General features: G+C 42.1%; 2 protein-coding genes across 2 annotated transcripts in view; both read left to right on the top strand.

Annotated features, from left to right (window-relative positions):
- On the top strand, positions 1–7,161 carry LOC112253236. The gene is made up of 6 exons (XM_042322936.1): positions 1–134; positions 364–482; positions 711–747; positions 879–1,270; positions 2,735–6,628; positions 6,969–7,161. The coding sequence occupies exons 1-5, from the start codon at positions 24–26 to the stop codon at positions 4,005–4,007; spliced, it is 1,932 nt and encodes a 643-aa protein (XP_042178870.1). The 5' UTR covers positions 1–23; the 3' UTR covers positions 4,008–6,628; positions 6,969–7,161.
- A 13,116-nt stretch (positions 7,162–20,277) lies between these two features.
- The window catches only part of LOC121846705, a 6,376-nt gene continuing 2,399 nt past the window's right edge, over positions 20,278–24,254 (top strand). The window contains exons 1-5 of the mRNA XM_042323683.1: positions 20,278–20,771; positions 21,022–21,128; positions 21,363–21,399; positions 21,519–21,937; positions 24,010–24,250. Of these exons, the coding sequence (XP_042179617.1) occupies positions 20,661–20,771; positions 21,022–21,128; positions 21,363–21,399; positions 21,519–21,937; positions 24,010–24,250 (915 nt within the window). The 5' untranslated portion in view covers positions 20,278–20,660. The remainder of the gene's footprint in view (positions 20,772–21,021; positions 21,129–21,362; positions 21,400–21,518; positions 21,938–24,009; positions 24,251–24,254) is intronic.

Consider the following 24,254-nt stretch of genomic DNA (forward strand, 5'->3'; position numbering starts at 1 on the left):
ATTCTGCCATTGGGACTGCTCTGATGTTGTTTCCATTCTCTCCTGGTTATGACCATAGAGCCTTGTCCCAGTCTCTAGACCTGCCTGTCTGTGTGGTGGATGACTACCTGACCTCTGAAGCTGTCAATGAGATGGTAAGTTGACCTTGTCATTTCATATTACAACATTAATCCAATAAAATGTTATAGTGATGCTATCATTGGCAATGTTGACGTACCACAACCATCTCTGTTGTGTTGCAGTTGTTTAATTGGCCCAACGTTGCCAATGCTCCTCCACTCTTTAACAGTTAATAATCATTTCAGTATGATATTTGTTGTATATTAAGTTTGATTATTTGCAATATAATTACATTTCTACCAGGAGCAGAGCAATTCTACCAGGAGCAGAGCAACCTCAGTGATGGAAACCACAGAAGAGGGGAAGCTCAACAATGTGGAACATCTGACACTGATGGACTTCCTTCAAAACCTAACTGAGAAGTATGTTCTGTTTTCTTTGGTACTATCACACCTTCAAGGAAATAGGATCAAATTAGAAACTGATCAATCGGAAAAAAATGTTCAGTGCTAGAAAAGTTGTCACATTGCAATTTTGCCAAAACAACTGACACAAAGCAAGTATAACTTCACGATCAGGCAAATAATTAAATAAAAACTATTCTGCCACGCATCCTGATATGACAACATTTATAACAATATTGTTTTCAGGCAATGGAGGGGGATTCGTGAGGGCATGTTTGACCCGGTAAGATCATGTTACTGACAATTTAATTAGATTACCATGAAAACTCTGCCTAATATTTAACCTTGTTCATAAGCTTTTGAAAGACACAATATGCAACATTTTAAAACACTTCTTCTGTTTCTGGAATACAGCTGACAAAACAACAGCTTGCCGGCTTGTGTCTGAGGATTGTCCAGTTTTTATCGGACAAGCTGATGCAGATCATCATCCCAGGTCTTTACGAACTACTGGGCATCCAAGATGCTGCCTCCTCTCCATTGTCACAGAGATCTCTCACAGCGTCACTCACCAGTCTGTTAGACGATAAGACTAACACCAAGTCCCGCGTGAGATTTACTGAGGCTGGTGTACCTAAGAGGCCAGGCAGTCGAAAGTCTTACAATAGCTTTCGCATCCCGACTCCCTACCCTTCCTCCAACTGTATGGAGCAGGAAGAGGAAGAAGAGCAGGAATCACAACTTAAGTTCAAGGAGATTTACCTGACTAAGGGCAGTGGAAGCTACCTGCCCAAGGGGGCCATGAGGTATGTTCTTAAAGGGAAATTTAACAACTTCATATTCATCTCCAGCATCACCATATGTGAAAATTACACATTTCCATGCTTTGTAGTAAAAAATATAGAGGGACGTAACTGTTTCCAATAGTGCTGAGAAATTAGTGCTTTTTGAGGTTGGTTTGGTTTCGATTCAAATATTTAAAAAATAATCACGGTTTTGGATTTCAATACTTTTTTTAGACATTGAATGCACTATGGATTATGTGTGTTGAATGCTGTAACAACACATAATAAAACAATGAATAAAAGTCCCATGATGGTAGTGACTGTCCATTACTGTTTATGACTTATCAACCATCATTTACTTTCTCATTTAAAATATTTATTTGATGACTTTATTATTTCATTCCAAGTCATCAACTCATCTCTATAGAGCTGCTGCTTATCCTGTCTGACAAAATCACTATTTTAGTAGTTCTTCTAAGTAAATAAGACCTACTTTTATGACCGCTGAACACCAACTGTCAATCACTTAGATCATGTATTTCCAGGTAGAGAATCCTCGCAATGCAACTGCTTTTTCTCTCTCTCTCATGCATTCTCTCGTCTCTCCGTCTCAGTCAATGAGGTTTCCGTATCTGCTCCACACAGAGTGGACAAACAAGTGGGCGTGCAATGGATTATGGGCTTTAATTGCCATTTTTTCTGTGCTAAACTATGTAGAATATTGGCCTGTTGGAAACTACAACTCCCTACTACATTGCATAGTTCGTGCTTGATCTGATTTATCTCTACAGAAACTGAGCATCGAGCTCACAGAAGAAGAAAAAAATTAACTATATGGAATTCAAATAATTGAGCCGACGTCGGTCAATTAGTTGTTTAAAAACCGAAAAATAACAAAAATGTTGGTTAAATGCTCAGCTCTAGATTCTAATGACATCATCAGTGTGCATCGTGTGATTTTAACCAATTATGAGTAGGCATTGCCTACTAATTGGTTGATGATGTCATAGAAAACACTTATCTTCCTCTTTCTTTTTTACTACAAAACATAGAAATGCCCGTTTTTCACATATGCTGATGTTGGGGTGGTGCTGGAGATGATGAATATGAAGTTGAAACATTTAGAAATTTCCCTTTAACATTTCTTCAAACTGCCTTGTATTTATGATTGTCCTTGAAGTTATTAGAAGTTACAGTATTTGAAGTTTATAGCAATTTGGATTTTTGTAGAGGATAGATATTGCCAGGATAGATAGATATCTACAGGCCAGTTTCAATACAAATGACTTATACAAAATACATTTTATTGGGCTTTAGAAATTAAGCAGTTAGGCTGACATCACACTAAGGTTTTTTCTCAGAGAAACAGCAGCGTTTTCCTCATTGTTTTCAATGGTGCAGATGTATTTGACACACTGAATGTGCATCACAGCCTTACATATTATTTGTTTGACTTTGATGATTTCTGTTTTTTTTTTTCCCAAGGACTCTAACCTCTCTGTCTGATGTGCAGAAGAAAACAACCAACTCTGAGACGCTACAAGTCCTCTTAGGTGTCTCAGAGGACACCCTCGTCACCTGTGTGCAGGACAGCCTGCAAGGTTCTCTCTCCAAACTTGCATGCATGTCCAATTCTCCATCTGGAAGTGCAGGCTCTATGATGCTAACCCCTGCTGTAATGGCAGAGTTGGCTAAAGATGTCAAGTCGGCCTTATCAGTGGTCGTTAAGAGTGCCTCCGCAAGTCAAACCTCTCTAGTGACACCGGTAAGGGGAGACTCACAGACCAAGGTGACTGAGAGCATGATGAGAGAGCTGGCTGCTAAACTTGAAAAAGTTGACCAAGAGAGCAAGAGTCTAACAGGGCAAGTCATGACCACCATCTCTGACACAATGGTGGCTTTTGTTGACGAGAACGAACAGAATTTGCTGAAAGATCTGAAGGACAAGATCACGTTTTTGGCATCGCATGTTGGCTTCATTGACGATCTTGATGCCCTGATAAGGAAATATGAGAGCAGCTACAATATTAGTGAATCTGGTTCCTCCTGCACGCTCACGTCTAAGAGCATCCAAAAACTCTCCAGCCGGGAGTTTCAAACATCAGCAATACAAGCAGTGAGTGGAGTTCTTGCCAAAAAAGTCAGTAGTTTGAGCTTTCCTAGTTCAGTCGTTCAGTCTGAGTTAACAGGTGCTGTATCAGGTCAAACATTGTCTGGCATTGTAAAGACAGAGTCAATTCACCCAGTGGGCTCAGCAGCGTCAGTAGTTGTTAAGACTTTCGTGTCAGATATGAAGTCCTTGGCTGAATCTGAAGAGAGTCCCCAACAGAAGAGTGCCTGGTCTGCTGCTGTTCACATTTACCACAGCATCCAAAACAACTTGAAAGATTATTTCGGCAAGCTTCAGCGATGTGCCTTAAAGAGCATTGTCACATCTGATGATAACATCACAAATGCTGAGTTTAAGGAGACAGTTCCACTTCCTTGCTTAAACATGAAATATAGGCCCAGTAAGAGTGAGCCTCAGTTGCCAGAGTCCACTGGTGCAGTTACTTTACAAAGAGGCCTAAGTGAGAGCTCAAAACTTCTTTGGGCACAAACTGAGTCAGAAGAAAGCAAGCTCCTTCTGACAACTTGCACCAAAGAAGTCATCTCAGAGCTTCTGGTCTTGTACAACACTGAGATGTCAAAGGAGGACCCCTGTACACTGTTGGAGAAAAAGGATCAGGCTTCTCTATTGAGAGAGAGAAATTTGTAGAGGGTGTTCTGGCTCAGCTTGGGGATATCTCCCATTCCAGGTCCTCATCACCAATAGTATGTGAGTTCTCCTGTCAAAATGAGGACAGCAGAAGTAAGGCCACAGCTTCTTTGACCAGTCTGTTAGATTGTATTAGAAAACTCTCAAGTGAGGAATTTAAGAGAAATGCCACTCAAGCAGTGAGTGAGTTCCTAGTTAAAAAGTCCACCAGTAGCTTAACTAGTGCACAGCCTGCTTATTCTGTAGCATCCAGGTCTTGTTCCATTCAAAACCAGTACACATGGTCAAAGGATATTTGTGCGGATTCTGCTGCCTTTGGCATCATTGAAACATTTGTGGAAGACTTGCAGAGCTCGGCGCAACCTGCAGAAGTAGAGGAGAGAGAACCTGACCTCCAGGAAAATGCACAAAAGCTACAGAGCAGGATCTGGTCTGCTACCACTAGTTTATATAACAATATTAAGAAGACATTAAAGGACTTCATCATTCACCAGCGGAGGTCAGACATGCTGAGCAGAATGTCTAGTCATATACCCACAGAGGACTCTGGACATCTTGGGACTAAGGAGCACATTTGTTTGGCAAGCCAGGACTTGAGGCAAGCTAGTAAGAGTGTGCCTCACTTGCACAGTTTGAACCTTGAAGTGGCTCTACACAGGGGTGTCAGCGAGAGTTCAAAACTTCTCTGGACTGAAACAGACGAGGCTCTACTGACCAATAGTACCAAAGAGGTCATTTCAACAATCTTGACCTCATGCGAGGATCAGGCATCAAATGCACCTTGCTTCTCCACAGTAGGAAAGAAAATATCTGATATGTCCCTTGAGGTCAACATGTTGGTAGGTGGTGTTCTGTCTCAGCTGAAGGACATCTCCTTGTCAAGGTCCCCAACACCATGTGAAGACATGTTTGAACGTCTCCAAGGTTCTCCTGAGCGAACCTCTCCAGTAAGTCTAGATTGCAGCACGGCTGCCTCCAAAGGCATTGCATCTTCCCACAGTCTTTCAACAAAGAGCCTCCAAAAACTCTCTAGTCATGAGTTCCAAACCAAAGCTGAGAAAGGAGTGAGTGAGGTCATCTCTAGATCATTTAACATTGTGGAGGAAGGCACAACAGATAAGTACCTCCAGTCTGTATCTACATCCACCACATCTACTGATATTATACAAACCATGGTGAAAGACCAGCAGGAGCTCACCCAGACCACCCAATCATCTGACATGGTATCTGGAACCTCCCTGCTCACCACTGGACAGGTTTCTGAGAAAAGGATCTGGTCTGTTGCTCGTAACATCTACTACAGTCTGCAAAGTAAGATTACGGAGTTTCTCAGAAAAGATCTTCAGAGATCAGACACAACACTTGGTTCAATCCAAATCTTTACATATCAAAGCAGTCCTGCATCACAAAGAGCAAGTCTCGGCCATCTTGAGGTCAACCAGAGCAGTGTTACACCTGGTGGAAACGATGCCTGTGTGGACATTCCGCACAAATTACTATCTAAAACCACTGAGCTCTCAGGATCCATGCTGGAGGATATTGGCACGATCCGTTGTAGGAGTGCTGACAGCCAAAATACAAGAAATACCTCTTCTTCACACTCCTCCATCTCTCTAACACCTACTTCAAAATTAAGGCAGTCGAAATGGCACTTTGCCTTACCCGGGACTCCCATCCCCACTGAGTTTCCTGCTCAGATGGACTTTCCCATTGTTAGAAACACAATCATTGAGGACTTCTTTCACACAGAGGACTTACTTCCTGTAACCTTTGTGGACAAAGTCAGGCAAGCTGCTGGGGTGGTAGTGGACATTATGGTGGAAAGTGTTGAGAACACACAGGAAGATGGACAGGGTGCTTCTCATCTTGACGACCTCCGATCTGCTGTTAGGAAATTGAGAAAAATCATTTCCACTTGGACCATCCACATTTTCAGTCATGAATTGGTGGATAAAGTGATAGCCCTTCAGGACAGCCACAGCACTCCACAGGTCTTAACATTGGAAGCAGCCAAAAGTGCTTCAGACTCCATTCTTTCAAGGCTGAAATGGGGAAAGGAACAATGTGCCATATCCAAGGAGCTCTCCTCTCAGCTTCTCCAGATATTTGCTGAAGAGACAGTGAAGGGCTTCCTGAGACAGTGGTCAGATGAGTATGAAAACATAAACTTTGATGTTTCAGTCCAGAACGATCCAAAGACTTCTACTTGCATGGTCATTCTTCAAATGATCACCAAAGCCACTGCTAAATGTTATTTTGAGTCCGCTACCAGCGTGGCCACCAGTGACATTGTAGAAGGCGTGTTTGATTTGGAAAGGGATACCATCAGCAGTACTGGAGAGCAGGTCCTCACCTTTAACACAAAGGTATAGTACACATACATCTTTCATGAATAACACTGCTGTTGACCTTTTGTGAGATATATGATTATTTGTGTCATGGCATTGCACTGCTTCTTTGCAATTGATAAGCTGTACTTTAAGATATCGAACAATTTTCAGTTTGTTTTAATGTGCCTTTTCCCACCAACCAGGGTTCCAAGAAAGTTAGTAAGAACCTCTGTCCTCAAGAGTCTCTGGAGTACCAGCCTCAGAACATTTCCCCTACTGTGTACTTTACAGGTAAGCCCTGCTGCTGTTTAGGCTGCTGCTCAGTCAAGACTGAGACATTATCCCTTTACCATTCCACTAATTCATTTGGAAAGACATTGTACTCCTCTGAGTTGTTACCTATGACATACTGTACTGTGGGCTGGGTGGTAGCCTAGTGGGTTAAGAGGTTGGGCCAGTAACCGATAGGTTGCTGGTTCAGAATCCCTGAGTTCACGAGGCAAAATCTGTCAATGTGCACTTGAGCAAGGCACTTAATCCTAATTGCTCCTGTAAGTCTCTCTAGATAAGAGTGTCTGATAAATGAGTAAAAATGTAAATTAATGGCATGCTGGATGGTCTTTCGTTGCAGAGACGATGACAACATCTCATGGCTCCTTTTCTCCAGAGGGAATTTATGATATCGCATCGTCCTTCCCACTTGAAGAGAAGAGTCGCAAACCCTCCCTTTTCACCAGATTGTCTAGATCCATCACGAAAGGCTTTCTCAGCCCATTCAAATCTTCAAGGAAAACCAAATTATTTAATTAAATTCCTCATTATAACAACGAGAGCATTCATTTGTTCAGATGAGAATCTAATCGTATTGGTCACATACGCAGAAAACAACTGTGAGAGGCTTTATTACGAGCACATTCCCAACAGTGCAGAGTTAAAAAAGTAAGAAAATATTTTCTAAATAGTAACACAATAACAATAACAAGGCTATATACAAGGAGTACCAGTACCGAGTCAATGTGCATGGGTGCGAGGCAGTCGAGGTAATACAGTATGTACATGTAGGTAAGGGTAAAAGTGACTAGGCAGTCAGGATAGATAATAAACACAGTAGCAGCAGCTAGTGTGAAAGTCGGTCAGTGTCACAGTGAATGTGTGGGTAGAGTGTAGTGAGTGTGCATCGAGCCAATTCAAGAGAGTCAGTGGAAAACAATTAGAAAAATACATCAATAACAAAGGGGGTCAATGCAAATAGTGCAGGTGGCCATTTAATTAACGTTCAGCAGTCTAATGACTTGGGGGTAGAAGCTGTTCAGCAGTCTAATGACTTGGGGGTAGAAGCTGTTCAGCAGTCTAATGACTTGGGGGTAGAAGCTGTTCAGCAGTCTAATGACTTGGGGGTATAAGCTGTTCAGCAGTCTAATGACTTGGGGGTAGAAGCTGTTCAGCAGTCTAATGACTTGGGGGTAGAAGCTGTTCAGCACTCTAATGACTTGGGGGTAGAAGCTGTTCAGCAGTCTAATGACTTGGGGGTAGAAGCTGTTCAGCAGTCTAATGACTTGGGGGTAGAAGCTGTTCAGCAGTCTAATGACTTGGGGGTAGAAGCTGTTCAGTCTAATGACTTGGGGGTAGAAGCTGTTCAGCAGTCTAATGACTTGGGGGTAGAAGCTGTTCAGCAGTCTAATGACTTGGGGGTAGAAGCTGTTCAGCAGTCTAATGACTTGGGGGTAGAAGCTGTTCAGCAGTCTAATGACTTGGGGAGAAGCTGTTCAGCAGCTAATGACTTCTAATGACTTGGGGGTAGAAGCTGTTCAGCAGTCTAATGACTTGGGGGTAGAAGCTGTCAGAAGCTAGAAGCTTCAGCAGTCTAATGACTTGGGGGTAGAAGCTGTTCAGCAGTCTAATGACTTGGGGGTAGAAGCTGTTCAGCAGTCTAATGACTTGGGGGTAGAAGCTGTTCAGCAGTCTAATGACTTGGGGGTAGAAGCTGTTCAGCAGTATAATGACTTGGGGGTAGAAGCTGTTCAGCAGTCTAATGACTTGGGGGTAGAAGCTGTTCAGCAGTCGTATGGCTTGGGGGTAGAAGCTGTTCAGCAGTCTAATGACCAGGATCCTGGTGTCTACCCAATGTGCTGAGCACTCCTCCTGGCCAGAGTCCGCGCTACATTCAGCTGCTGCAACCATGGTCTCTGTGTGAAGGCACTGTTAGAGTCAATCAACCAGAACAAGGTTAGGAGACCAAATATGTGTCCTAGCATTGGAAATACTGTATATGTAATGGCCTCAATACATTAATGTAGTGCCCTTACATCCTATCCTCTCCCCATACTGAAACAACTTGTTAGGGTGAACCAATAAGACTGACACTATATACCTTCTAAGCATGATAGTTGGCTCATGATTTGTTTCAGGACTTGTTAGGGTAAACCAATAACAGCTTCTAACCCCAAGTCATAAGACTGCTGAACAATTAATCAAATGGCCACCGGACAAGTTCAACTGTTTTATTATTTGTTACTTTAGTTTATTGGGTAAATATTCTCTTCAACTCTTCTTGAACTGCACTGTTTGTTAAGGGCTTGTAAGTAAAGTATTTCACGGAAAGATCTACACTTGTTGTATTCAGCGCATGTGACAAATTAAAGTTTGAGTTGAGTTGATTTGACTATATACCTTCTAAGCATGATGGTTGGCTCATGATTTGTTTGTACTGAAATCTATTCAGGGAGGATAAGGGTATATCATAGGCAGTGATGAAGTGGTAAAACCATTGACTGGTAAATGCTGATTGCCATTCAGGATTAAAGAAGTAACGCTCCCTCTACTTTAAATGCATCTTCCACAAAAGGTGGGTAAATGCTTGAACAAAATAAAATAAAAAGTGTGTAAACAGCTTTTACATGTGTCCCCCCCACCACTGATTATAGGAGGCTTCTTCTGACAGTATTCACACCTTTCATAAGAAACCTCCAGAGAAATATTCATATTCACCGTAGCTGTCATTTAAACTTGGACTAACCTGGCCAAGGCCAAACAGTATATGGCGTTTTATCTGGGTGTGCGATCGCAGTGGAGAGAAAAGGCCTCCAGTGAGGTGGTGAGTATCTGGGCGGAGTTTGGCGAGGCAAAAACAGGTCTGAGATTGGTGTCTCTGGAAATGGGCGGGAGCGGTACTCTGCTCCTCCATTGGTTGCTGTTCTGATCCCCACTCTCATCCTCCTCACATCCCTTCCCTCCACATCCCCTCTTCTTCTCTCTTTCATCCCTCGTGGCCACAGGGTGTAGCTTCGGTAGTTGAAGAGGTTTATCCTGGGATGCCAGGGCGCGGAGCGGGCAGGATACATGAGATGGGCAGTTGATGGGGGTCAAACGTCGAGAGGCTGTGGACATCACCCTGATACCCGCCTTGGCCTCACTCCTCCTGGGCTTGGAGGACATCTTGGGGAGGGTGAAGCCGTCCACCAGGACCGTGTCGCCCACCCTGGTCCTGAACGGAGCCCTGTTGAGGCCCATGCAGTGCCTGGATGTGGCCCCCAGACCCAGCCCTTTATCTGGAGGTATGTCCGCATGGGCAGGGCCATACCTGGGAGGACCACCACAGAGCACAGCTTGTGGCCAGGTGGAATAATACACACTCAATGTATTTACTAAGGGCGATCCTCAGGGGGTCACGACCCTGGGGATCCCGACAGGCAAGGGTCAGAACGCTGCTGGCGATAAAGAGTTTGAAGATGGTGAGCTGGTCGCGCTCGATGTAGGTGACAGCGGGAGACTTGGCGACGTCGGGGTTATAAACCACTCACGGTAAGGGTGAACCCCCACCGGCTCAATGACATGGACCCCCCTCTCCAGCAGCCAGCCGGCCAGGTCCAGGTGGCCCAGAGAAGCAGCGATGTAGAGTGCCACCCGGAGCTGGAACCTGGAATAATACAGAATCAATGTATTTATAACACGTTTCAAGTTTTTTTTGTCAAGTTCACAAGATACAGTGGGTTATAAAACAGTACAGTAAAATGCTTACTTGCAAGCTCTTTCCCACAATGCAGTATTAAATATCAGGGTAAGAGAAAAAACGTATGAAGGAAAAAAACACGAGAATATAAACTATATACAGGGTCAGTACTATCATTGTAAGCTATATACAGGGTCAGTACTATCATTGTAAGCTATATACAGGGTCAGTACTATCATTGTAAGCTATATACAGGGTCAGTACTATCATTGTAAGCTATATACAGGGTCAGTACTATCATTGTAAGCTATATACAGGGTCAGTACTATCATTGTAAGCTATATACAGGGTCAGTACTATCATTGTAAGCTATATACAGGGTCAGTACTATCATTGTAAGCTATATACAGGGTCAGTACTATCATTGTAAGCTATATACAGGGTCAGTACTATCATTGTAAGCTATATACAGGGTCAGTACTATCATTGTAAGCTATATACAGGGTCAGTACTATCATTGTAAGCTATATACAGGGTCAGTACTATCATTGTAAGCTATATACAGGGTCAGTACCATTATTGTAAGCTATATACAGGGTCAGTACCATTTATTGTAAGCTATATACAGGGTCAGTACTATCATTGTAAGCTATATACAGGGTCAGTACTATCATTGTAAGCTATATACAGGGTCAGTACCATCACTGTTGATAGTAAGTCTGTCATACAGTTCAGTGTGTAGATGTGTATTCTGACCTCATCACAGGTCTCTCCCTAGACAGGTGTCGTTGGACGGTCAGTCTGTGTCCCAGGAAGCAGCCTCTGAGGAACTCCGCCCACCCATCCCAGGTGTCCAACCGTAGAGTAGCCCCTGGGAGACAGAGACACATGCAGGTTGTCCTCCTGGTTGCCATGAACCAAGAATGTGTTCCATACAGTCCATTTGTCTCTGTGTTACATCCATAAGGTGTTGAGCCAGAGGACCATTGATCTACTGCACAAGGAAGGCCATACCCAGGTCAATGGCGTAGTCATGCAGCCGGTTGCAGTCGTAGAGTTGCAGGCCGGTGGGAGAGCTCAGTCTGAAGGAACTGACGGGAAGCCCACACTGCTGGGACACCAGGGTCATGAGCCTGGCCACAGACGTACTCAGGAGAAACACAGTGCCCAAGACTGAGAGGGTCTCCCCCGTCACGGCACTGAACACACGCACCACCGGCTCTCGCTGAAGTATAAGACCATGGACACACAGTAAAATCACTTGTTTTACATAAATATCTACGTTGTGTTTTATACACCTAGTAAACAAAACATTATGAACACCTGTTCTTTCCATGACAAAGACTGACCAGGTGAATCCAGGTGAAAGCTATGATCCCTTAATGATGTCACTTGTTAAATCCACTTCAGTGTAGATGAAGGGGCGCGGACAGGTTAAAGAAGGATTTTTAAGCCTTGAGACAATTGAGGCATAGATTGTGTATGTGTGCCATTCAGAGGGTGAATGGGCAAGACAAAATATTGAAGTGCCTTTGAACGGGGTAGTAGGTGCCAGGTGCACCGGTTTGTGTCAAGAACTGCAATGCTGCTGGGGTTTTTCACACTCAACAGTTTCCTGTGTGTATCATGAATGGTCCACCACCCAAAGAACATCCAGCCAACTTGGCACAACTGTTGGAAGCATTGGAGTCAACATGGGCCAGCATCCCTGGGGAACGCTTTCAAACACCTTGTAGAGTCCATGCCCCAACGAATTGAGGCTGTTCTGATGGCAGAAGGCGGGGTGCAACTCAATATTAGGAAGGTGTTTCTAATGTTTGGTACACTCAGTATATATAAGTTAGGAGTCATATAATTACAGGGGTAAAATGAAGTGGCTCCTTTGCACTGATCTTAGGTCTGGTTTGTGTTTTTAATGCTAATGGTAAAGGTTAGAATTTGGTGAGAGTAAACTGATCCTAGATCTGTGCCCAAGGGCAATTTCTATCCAGAGACAAATCAAAGGTCCATGCTAATTAAATTTATAATCTACCACCATCTCGTGGCTCAAATTTGTAACAACATTTTCTAATTCATGTGCTGTACTGAGTTTTGTTCTATCACATTGAACACTAATCTGGGTGCAGATTAAATTGAACACTAATCTGGGTGAAAATTAAATTGAAGACTAATCTGGGTGCAGATTAAATTGTTAACAGAAATATTATGACTATGTATTTCAATGAACCCAAAGGGCCTCTTCTTCTCCTACTATACGGCCTGCTGTGCTCTACTGTACTCTGTCTGCTGTACTCTCTGCTGTACTCTGCTGTACTCTGTCTGCTGTACTCTGTCTGCTGTACTCTACTGTACTATACACCACTGGGTATACAGACTCTTCAGATACTGTTAGCGAACACCAGACTGAGGTCGAGGCGATTACATGGGGAAAAGGTTTATGACTGTAAGGGTGTTTGGTACAAAGGCAACACTACATCGGGCCACATTTCAGCTCTATCCCAGGTCAACCATACAATACTATAGATTTCCACTCTAGTCAACCAGCGAGAAGGAGAGACAGACAGAAGGTCTGGCTTTGACTATGTCAATGATGGGATGTGTAAGTAAGGAGTAAGGAACACAAATAAACATTATTCTGATGGTTAAATTTGTACTTAGATACATAACCACTCTCCTCTGTTAGCAAATCTTCCACAGAACTTTGTGGAACAGAGTGAGTTCTGTCCCTGTCTGGCTCTGGACATGTACCCAGGGACCTCTGTACAACAACACTTCACACTCACGAAGCAGTGTTCTTACTAACCAATCACTCTACCATAACCATGGTCTCGGTATAAAGCAGTGTCCTTACTAACCAATCACTCTACCATAACCATGGTCTTGGTTGAGCAAGGGCAATATTACTTTAAGTCTCAAGCAGGGTGACCTCAACATACTATATATCACCATACTATATACCACCACACTATACAGTGGGGCAAAAAAGTATTTAAAATTTGAAGCAGAGCTTAATTTGTAAATTGGGAGGTGCCAGAACAAAGAGTGGGTGCTAGAGGGGGGGTTCTGTGGTACCAGAACTCATGAGAAAAAAGATCACCTATTATAATAGAGCATTGAACGCATATCATCACATTTGGTTAGAGCCACTTATAGAAGGTGCACACATGGGGAACATTTTTAGTAACCCTAGGGTCCGGGAAAGTGTTGGCCTTTTTAAAACCGCATTTCGTGCAATTCTACATAATTTTACATGACTGGAGACTTTGGCATTATAATTGTTTAATCCGCACAAATGATCGAAATGGCAGGCTACTTTGACACTGACAAACTTAGTATCTGAGATCAATAAAAACGACCTTGTCTTGAATCCATCAATAGCCTATAGGCCTAGGTTTGTGGAGAAACATATAGTAGGCTACAATATGAGGAGGAAATTAGTCCTAAAAATGCTTTCCAGTTTCACTGACTCACCCAATGATGCGCAGCTCACTCGCTGGAGATTGTCGATGCGCTCGTGTCAAAAGCCTATCTCTCCCTCTCTCTGTTTTGTAAAACAATGTTTGGGAGTTGATCAAATATTTTGGTAGTCTACAGCATAGTCTTATCTTTTCAGCAAGAGTCATTGCTTTTCAATCTGTGTTTTCCCTCGATTGTATTTGAAATATTGCAAAAGGCCTGTTTTGTCTGCCTGCTGTTTTTTCACTGACAGATTTGCCTCGCGTTCCCGACTGTAGGCTATTCTTTGTTATTGGGCTACAATCAAATCAAATCATCAACATTTTATGTTACAACACATAGTATGAAGCTGTTCAATGCAATAGCCAGCTCAGGAAGTGATATCTTTTCAATGCAAAACGAGGAAGTAATCTGGCAGACAACCTTAACCGTAGTGTCATAGATGGCAGTGTAGGGGTGAATTCCAACATCTGACATGGACCCAGATGGAAGCAGCATTGCACCAGCATAGCCTGATATCAGGACCCAGTGAAGGTCACCTACTTGAGATACAGTATTAAACCATGGATAGTAAAGTGGCAAGGAACATGTGGAAACATAAGGAGGTGTGTTGATGTATAGATACAATCAAGTATGAGAGGGCTCAACACTGATGGGGTAAGTAACATTTTTAAAGTGGTACCCAATTGACATATATTTACATCATGCTACAACTCCCATCAATGGGTAGAGTCATCCTGGCCTATATCACAGCCAAGTGTTGTTTGACACACGCTTAACCTGTTGACCGTGTCAGCCATAGCCACAGGAGTCAAGTGCGTTTTACAACCCGGTGGCTGGGTAGTTACAGTCTTGGCCATTGAGACAGAGCCTGGACTTGAACCAGATCTCAAGAGCCAGCTTTACTGCACCTGCCTGACACAACGCCACTCAAGGAAGCCACGAGGTGCCTTATGCATATAAACTGGTTACCAATGTAATTAGAGCAATAAAAATGTATGGTCATACCAGTGAGCATACGGGTGGCTGTCAGCCAAGGGCAGGGCCCGAACCACCCAGTTTATAATGATGTAAAATAGACAAAATCTACATAAACATTGTTGATTATCATAATTTCAATCCCATGACATAACCATGTCTCCTAGTATATCGGCCCGCACAGGATAACCATGTCTGACTTAGGTGCTATCTGTCAGAAACCATGTCTCCTTGTGGTACATCAGCCAGCCTCCTAAGAGGTACTATGCCGCCATCACATAACCATGTCTCCTACTGTGTGTACTATCATCAATAACCATGTTTGTCATGTCGTATGTGTACTATCACCCCATCACAGGAACATGTCTCCTAAGTACTATCCCCCATCAGTGCATAACCATGTCTCCACTGTAGGTACTTCCCTCACATAACCATGTTCCTACTGTATAAAATCCACCAACATAATGTCTAGACAATAACTGTAGGTTATCGCCCCATCACATAACCATGTCTCCTGAAAACCATGTCTGTCAGGTAAGTACTATCAATCACATAACCATGTCTGTTTGTGTACTATCACCCCAAACATAACCATGTCTCTACATACTATCACCCCATCACATAACCATGTTACATGACTCACCCCATCACATAAGTCACTTTATCACCCCATTGAATCTTCCTACTTTTCACCCCGTCACATAACCAGTCTGAGAAGGTACTATCACCCCATCGATAACCATGTCTCCTACTTTGAGGCTTCACCCCATCAGGGTAACCACTACTTATGGTGTCTATGAATGCCATAACCATGTCTCCTACTGTAGTACATAACCATGTCTCCTACAGGCTGGTAATAGGGGTGCGACAACTATCGCCCCATCACATAACCATGATTCCTCTGTGTTATCAGGTCCATGTAGCTCATAACCAGAACATCTGCCTGGTTTGTGGTACTATCACCCCAACATAAGTAGTGGGGGGTGGCAGGTACTGGGATCACATATAGTCCTACTGAGGAAGTACATGGCCAGCACGTTGAGAAATCTTGATAACCATGTCTCCTATCTGGATTTATCGTACTGTGTTACCTAGCTCAGTCTCAGTACTGGGAGGACTACACCCCATCACATAACCATTCATGAAGACAAGTAGCCTATCACATAACCATGTTGACTAGTAACCAAGGTTGCACAGTTCCATGTCTCCTGACAAGGTAGGTCTTATCCCCCATCCATAACCATGTTAACCCACTGTAGGTACTTCACCCCATGAACATAACCATGTCTCCTTACTGTAGAGTACTATTGTCTTAATTATCAAACTGTGCCAGAACAAAGAGTGAGGACATAACCATGTCTCCTATTGTAAAGTACTATCACCCCATCACATAACCATGTCTCCTGCCTGAAGGAGCAATCACATAACCATGGAGGTACTGGTAACAAAGAGTGGGTGCTAGAGGGGGTTCTGTGGTAACCAGAACTCATGTAGTAAACCCCATCACACCTTTTGTTACTAGAGCATTGAACCATATCATCTACTTTGGGTAGAGCCCTTATCACATAACCACACTCCTACTGGGGAACATTTTTAGTAGCCTATATGACAGGAAATATTCCTAAAAACTGCTTTCCAGTTTCTTTTCTGACTCACCCATGACGCAGCTCACTGCTGGAGATTGTTCGATGCGCTCGTGTCAAAACCATCCCTCTCTCTGTTTTGTAAACAATGTTTGGGAGTTGATCAAATATTTTGGTAGTCTACAGCATAGTCTTATCTTTTCAGCAAGAGTCATTGCTTTTCAATCTGTGTTTTCCCACTGACGATTGTATTCCAAATATGGAAAAGGCCAGTGCTGTCTCAGCGTGGGAGGCTTCTCCCCCGACTAACCATGCTATTCTTTGTTATTGGGCTACAATCCGCAGCTAGGCTATTTAAAAAAAAGGGGCCATTGGTCCTCTGTAGCTAAATTATAGGGTTTCTCATGACGTATTAGGCTATTCTGAATGATTTAATTTATTTCTGAACAGACAGCAGTAATTCCGTAACTTTAGAAAATTCCTCCAGAACCCTTCATGCAGCTATGATTCTATAAGGAAACAAATGATGAAGTGCAACTCTGGAGAGATGAGGGGGCAGGATAATTGACGAAGAGGTGTAACAGTACTCTTCTTGCGTTGTGTACAATCAGTCATCGACACGGAACTCCAACATGTAGCACCAGTCATGTAGATTTATTCTGATAGGAACGGCACAAATTGTACGTCATGCAATGCACGTCTCACCAATTCAATTCAATTCAAGGGCTTTATTGGCATGGGAAACATGTGTTAACATTGCCAAAGCAAGTGAGGTAGATAATATATAAAGTGAAATAAACAATAAAAATTAACAGTAGACATCACACATACAGAAGTTTCAAAACAATAAAGACATTACAAATGTCATATTATATATATATACATATATATACAGTGTTTTAACAATGTACAAATGGTAAAGGACACAAAATAAAATAAATAAGCATAGATATGGGTTGTATTTACAATGGTGCGTGTTCTTCACTGGTTGCCCTTTTCTCGTGGCAACAGGTCACAAATCTTGCTGCTTTGATGGCACACTGTGGAATTTCACCCAGTAGATATGGGAGTTTTTCCAAATTGGATTTGTTTTCGAATTCTTTGTGGATCTGTGTAATCTGAGGGAAATATGTCTCTCTAATATGGTCATACATTGGGCAGGAGGTTAGGAAGTGCAGCTCACCATCCAACTCTGCACTCACGCACGCTGGTTTGGTGCTTGTTCACTGGGGTAGTTACCAAAATAATACAATTACAATATACAATATAATATCTTTAAACAATGTACCTGATAGGAACGGCACAAAATTGCACGTCATGCAATGCACGTCTCACCATCCAACTCTGCACTCACGCACTGTACAAAATATATGAACCCCCCACCAGACACAGTAAGTTGCTAGCTAGTACTGGCGGGAATTCTCTACAACAAAATGCACAACAAATATTCTCCAAAAACCGCTGCATCTTATGTGTGATGTTCGAATAACATTTACAAACAATTTGATATAAATTGTACATTTAAATCATCACTTGAGAGTATAAAAATCACTTTTGATGTACAGTACTTTGCAACCAACAACTTACCGCTGGTTTGGTGCTTGTTCACTGGGACGATTTTAACTGGAACATCCCCCCTCGTAAGCAAGCTACGCAAACCAGCCAATAAGATGCCATGTTGAGTAGGTGAAGGCAAGACAAACTCAAACCAAAAACCCATTGGCTTTAACAATAAAGTGGAAAGGGGAATCACCAATATAACCCTGTTACAGAGGCAACTCGAATGAACTTTGATCGCTTTTATTATAATTGTTACATAGCAAAAAGTGAAAATGATTTTTCATGGCACGAGAGGTACCGGATTCGTCCAAATAGGTTCCGGAACAAAACAGTCCAGAACGGAAAGGTGCCGGATCCTGTTCTGGCATGATCCTGCTCAAATTAAGCACTGATTTGAAGTACCTAGGCCTCTACCTGCTGAGTATAAAGATTATTAAACTAGATTCAGTGGGCTTGTCATTCACAGTACTGATGAAAAATCAAGTACAGTTGCTCTAAATGTGGATATACGAGGACATCTAGTGGTCACCGGATTTAAAAAAATAATAATGCAAGCTATCTTTGCACTAGCATGCGATTCCATATATTTGACGCAGGTATTTATTTTTCAACATGTATTGTCATTGACTGGAACAAAATATAATTGTATGAGCTATGCCTCTGTGTCTCAGCGTTGTTGCACCCCTCTACTATCTGGCTTGGTGGGGCGATCTCGTTCTGCATGCCTGCTTCACTTATATTCAATGTGTCGTCATGCATTTGTGCATGCACGCTGTTAACGGTCATATCCGTCTTGCTAACTTAGCTAGCTCATCAACCAGTATTTTATTCGCTTTTTCTGCACGATAGCACTTATTAAAGCCTTGAAACTCATGGGGACCTCACTGTTACCACGGGTCATCGAGCTAGCCCTTATTTGGCAGCAGGGTTGCATCGGTTTCCACTGGATGTGACAGCTTGTTAGGCTGGCTAGCTAGGTAGCTAATTCGCTAACGCGAACTGTTTATCACGTGGCAGCCTATGCTGACTAGCGTCGCTAGCAACTAGCTAACATGGATAAAGTCTAGTCGTGGGTCCACAAAATCAAACAAATGGTACTGACCTGATGACAAAATCATGTTTCGAAATTGTAGTAGCTATTTATGTTGTTGCTTAATGACATTGCGAATATAATCATTTTTGACATTTAACTACCGGTATGTATTTAATCCGGTTTCGGCATGAGAAAAGTATTAATCGCAAATTCCAGCACTAACGGATACCGGGAAATAGAAATAAGAGAACCGGTCACGAATGCGGAGCCACGCCCTAAAATAACATGTGACCACAAGGCGTTTGTGACACATTCATGCGTTCCAATTTTGTCATAATTGTCTGTAGGTTCTAAATTGCTTATGAGCTTGGCTTCCCTTCAGAAAGTAGCTGATTCTTGTACTCTACAGCTGTATTTCCCTACAGTTAATAATAATACTAGCAACAAAACAGATTTCATTACTTTAAATGATTTTGCCAGATGGAAGAAAATAATAAGGTAGGCCTAAACTGTAATAAGATATACCTTAAAGACTGCTTGTGTTTAATCCTGAATCCAGTTGCCCCTCTTGTACTGGGATAAAACAATAGGGAACCCATGAACCTTATGGAGGAGTACATGTGTTTTGTAGACACACCTGGGTTCTAAACTGGCTGAGGTAAACATTTTAGGAAAGCCTGGGTTTTTAAATCCTGGTGAAAGCAGATATGTCAAAGTTTGTCAATGTCATGTTGCCCTTCTATTTAGATGAAACTAGCGAAAAGGATCATTTTTCTTCTCTTAATCCACATTTTCTTGCAAAAAAACATGTTCATGCTTTAGGGCTGGTGGCTCCATATATATTGGTCAAATATAAAGTTGTGTGTGTGGGGGGGTCGTGGATAAAATGGGGTATAGGCCTACACTGTCTTCATCCTCTAAACTCTGGATGTTTACTAACTTTGGGAAGTTGGAAACACAAGCATCTTCATATACAATAGGTTTGTTTCAAAATTAGCATGTTTCTGGTCAATTTGTATTTTTAATCAGCTCAAGGTATCGGTTGTCTTAAACCACAGGTTTAGGATCAGATGACCCATTAGGGGGGTGAAAGAACAGTTGACCCTGTACCAGTGGTTAGTGTTATCTTCTACTAACACGTTACAGCGCAGGCATCCCACTGGGCACAAACTGGTTGAATCAACGTTGTTTCAACGTAATTGACAAAGCAAAAACATTTTAGGAAATTTTTTTAAATCACGCAGAAATGTTTGACATGGAGATCTTCATTTTGCTTCTCTTAATCCACATTTTCTAGAACAATGCTTTACATATATATTGGTAAAATATAAATCATATCATACATGGGGTATATAACTGTTGTTTTGAGGGTGAAATTTCAACCACAGGATGATGTCATCATTGTAAACTAAATTCAGCATAGCCAAACCTTGTTAGAAAATAGCTTGAATTTGTACCTTTGAAACCATGTCAGATTTTCAACATTATATACACTTTCAGAAAAAAACAATAGGCAGCACCTCAGCCCGGGATCGAACCCCATCCAGGGTTTTAACTACACCCAGCCCTGCTTTAAGCTTTAATATGTCACTGACTACTACCAATATGCTATTGTGAGAATTATTATTGAGAGATGTCTTAATAACAAAATATATTCCGTGTTAATATCGAAGTCATTCTAAGGGGTAGGTTTGACAAAGCAAAGGAGTGAGTGAGTCTTTGACATGAAGACAGTGGTTAGATTCTGCCATTGGGACTGCTCTGATGTTGTTTCCATTCTCTCCTGGTTATGACCATAGAGCCTTGTCCCAGTCTCTAGACCTGCCTGTCTGTGTGATGGATGACCACCTGACCTCTGAAGCTGTCAATGAGATGGTAAGTTGACCTTGTCATTTCATATTACAACATTAATCCAATAAAATGTTATAGTGATGCTATCATTGGCAATGTTGACGTACCACAACCATCTCTGTTGTGTTTCAGTTGTTTAAATTTGTCCAACGTTGCCAATGCTCCTCCACTCTCTAACGGTTCATAAGTTCTTTCAGTATGATATTTGTTGTATATGTTAAGTTTGACTCTGTTGGTGCCATTATTTGAGACTCATAATGTTTATTTCTACCAGAAGCAAAGCAGCACTGTGGAAACCACAGAAGAAGAGAGCCTCAACAGTGCGAAAAATCTTGAGTCTTTTTCACTGATCATCAACTTCCTGCAGAACCTAACTGAGGAGTATGTTCTATTTTCTTTGGTACAGTACTACTATCAAACCTGTAAAGGATTGTATGAAAGCAGATTCATCAACTACATTTCCATTGCGGAAAAAGTTACATCACACCACAATGTTGTCAAAACAATTGCTACAAAGCATGTGTAAAATACTGTTTAATCTGATGACTCTACTGACCGACATTTCTGACAATATTAATACTATTAATATGAATAATTCATATGAATAATTTTCAGGCAATGGAGTAGGATTCGTAATGGCATTTCTGACCCGGTAAGATCTGAAAGCTTATTTAGAATACAATGATCACTGAATGTTTAGCCTTGTTCATAAGCTTTTGAAAGACGCACTATGCAACATTTTAAAACACTTCTTCTGTTTCTGGAATACAGCTGACAAAACAACAGCTTGCCGGCTTGTGTCTGAGGATTGTCCAGTTTTTATCGGACAAGCTGATGCAGATCATCATCCCAGGTCTTTACGAACTACTGGGCATCCAAGATGCTGCCTCTCCATTGTCACAGAGATCTCTCACAGCGTCACTCACCAGTCTGTTAGACGATAAGGTTAACACCAAGTCCCGCGTGAGATTTACTGAGGCTGGTGTACCTAAGAGGCCAGGCAGTCGAAAGTCTTACAATAGCTTTCGCATCCCGACTCCCTACCCTTCCTCCAACTGTATGGATCAGGAAGAGGAAGAAGAGCAGGAATCACAACAACTTAAGTTCAAGGAGATTTACCTGACTAAGGAGATGGGCAGTCTGGGCAGTGGAAGCTACTGCCCAAAACCATTGCCCAAGCCAGCCATGAGGTATGTCTGTAACCATTCTTCAATACTGCCTTTTATTTATGATTGTCCTTAAACAGTATTTGATGTTTATAGCAATTTCACTTTTTTTTTTAGAGGATAGATATGGCCATATAAAGTTGAATTCGGAGTTTACATACACCTTAGCCAAGTACATTTAAACTCAGTTTTTCACAATTCCTGACATTTAATCCTAGTAAAATTTCCCTGTTTTAGGTCAGTTAGGATCACCACTTTATTTTAAGAATGTGAAATGTCAGAATAATAGAAGAAGAAAGAATAATTTATTTCAGGTTTTATTTCTTTCTTCACATTCCCAGTGGGTCAGAAGTTTACATACACTCAAATAGTATTTGGTAGCATTGCCTTTAAATTGTTTAACTTGGGTCAAATGTTTTGGGTAGCCTTCCACAAGCTTCCCACAATAAGTTGGGAGAATTTTGGCCCATTCCTCCTGACAGAGCTGGTATGACTGAGTCAGGTTTGTAGGCCTCCTTGCTCGCACAAGCTTTTTCAGTTCTGCCCACAAATGTTCTATAGGATTGAGGTCAGGGCTTTGTGATGGCCACTCCAATACCTTGACTTTGTTGTTCTTAAGTCATTTTGCCACAACTTTGGAAGTATGCTTGGGGTCATGTCCATTTGGATGACCCATTTGCGACCAAGCTTTAACTTCCTGACTGAAGTCTTGAGATGTTGCTTCAATATATGCACATAATTTTCCATCCTCATGATGCTATCTATTTTGTGAAGTGCACTAGACCCTCCTGCAGCAAAGCACCCCCACAACATGATTCTGCTACCCCGTGCTTCACGGTTGGGATGGTGTTCTTTGGCTTGCAAGCCTCACCCTTTTTCCTCCAAACATAATGATGGTCATTATGCCCAAACAGTTCTATTTTTGTTTCATCAGACCAGAGGACATTTCTCCAAAAAGTACGATCTTTGTCCCCATGTGCAGTTGCAAACCGTAGTCTGGGTTTTTTATGGCGGCTTCCGGAGCAGTGGCTTCTTCCCTGCTGAGCTGCCTTTCAGGTTATGTCGATATAGGACTCGTTTTACTGTGGATATAGATACTTTTGTACCTGTTTCCTCCAGCATCTTCACACGGTCCATTGCTGTTGTTCTGGGATTGATTTGCACTTTTCGCACCCAAGTACGTTCATCTCTAGGAGACAGAACGCGTCTCCTTCCTGAGTGGTATGACGGCTGCGTGGTCCCATGGTGTTTATACTTGCGTACTATTGTTTGTACAGATGAACGTGGTACCTTCAGCCATTTGGAAATTGCTCCAACCAATTCTTTTTCTGAGGTCTTGGCTGATTTCTTTTGATTTTCTCATGATGTCAAGCGAAGAGGCACTGAGTTTGAAGGTTGGCCTTGAAATACATCCACAGACTCAAATGATGTCAATTAGCCTAACATAAGCTTCTAAAGCCATGACATCCTTTTCTGGAATTTTCCAAGCTGTTTAAAGGCACAGTCAACTTAGTGCATGTAAACTTCTGACCCACTGGAATTGAGATACAGTGAATTATAAGTTAACTAATCTGTCTGTAAACAATTGTTGGAAAAATTACTTGTGTCATGCACAAAGTAGATGTCCTAACCGACTTGCCAAAACTAGAGTTTGTTAACAAGGAATTTGTGGAGTGGTTGAAAAACGACTTTTAATGACTCCAACCTAAGTGTATGTAAACTTCCGACTTCAACTGTACAAGCCAGTTTCAATACAAATTACTTATACAAAAAAAGTACTCTAATTTATCATATTATTTGACTTTAAAACAGAATAATTTAGTCTTTTTTTTTCTTCTCCAAACCGGCAGAAGCTTTTCTCTTTTATCTTTCTGTAATGAAAAGAACTATAGAAGTTGAATAAATTATTATTTTTTATTATTAGATGTGGTTGACACACCTCCACCACACTAAGGTGTTTTCCCAGAGCAAAAGCAACGATTCCCCCACTATTTTCAATGGTGCAGATGTGTTTGACACACCTCCACCAGAGCAACGTTCCTCACAGCATTACATATTATTTGTTTGACTGTGATGATTTCTGTTTTTTTTTCAAGAACCTCTCTGTCTGATGTGCAGAAGAAGACAACCAACTCTGACTCGCTACAAGTCCTCTTAGGTGTCTCAGAGGACACCCTCGTCACCTGTGTGCAGGACAGCCTGCAAGGTTCTCTCTCCAAACTTGCATGCATGTCCAATTCTCCATCTGGAAGTGCAGGCTCTCCGAAGATGACCCCTGCTGTAATGGCAGAAGTGATTAAAGATGTCAAGTCGGCCGTATCAGTGGTCGTTAAGAGTGCCT

Source organism: Oncorhynchus tshawytscha, linkage group LG06 (genome assembly GCF_018296145.1).
Source record: "Oncorhynchus tshawytscha isolate Ot180627B linkage group LG06, Otsh_v2.0, whole genome shotgun sequence".
Classification (NCBI taxonomy): Eukaryota; Metazoa; Chordata; class Actinopteri; order Salmoniformes; family Salmonidae; genus Oncorhynchus; species Oncorhynchus tshawytscha.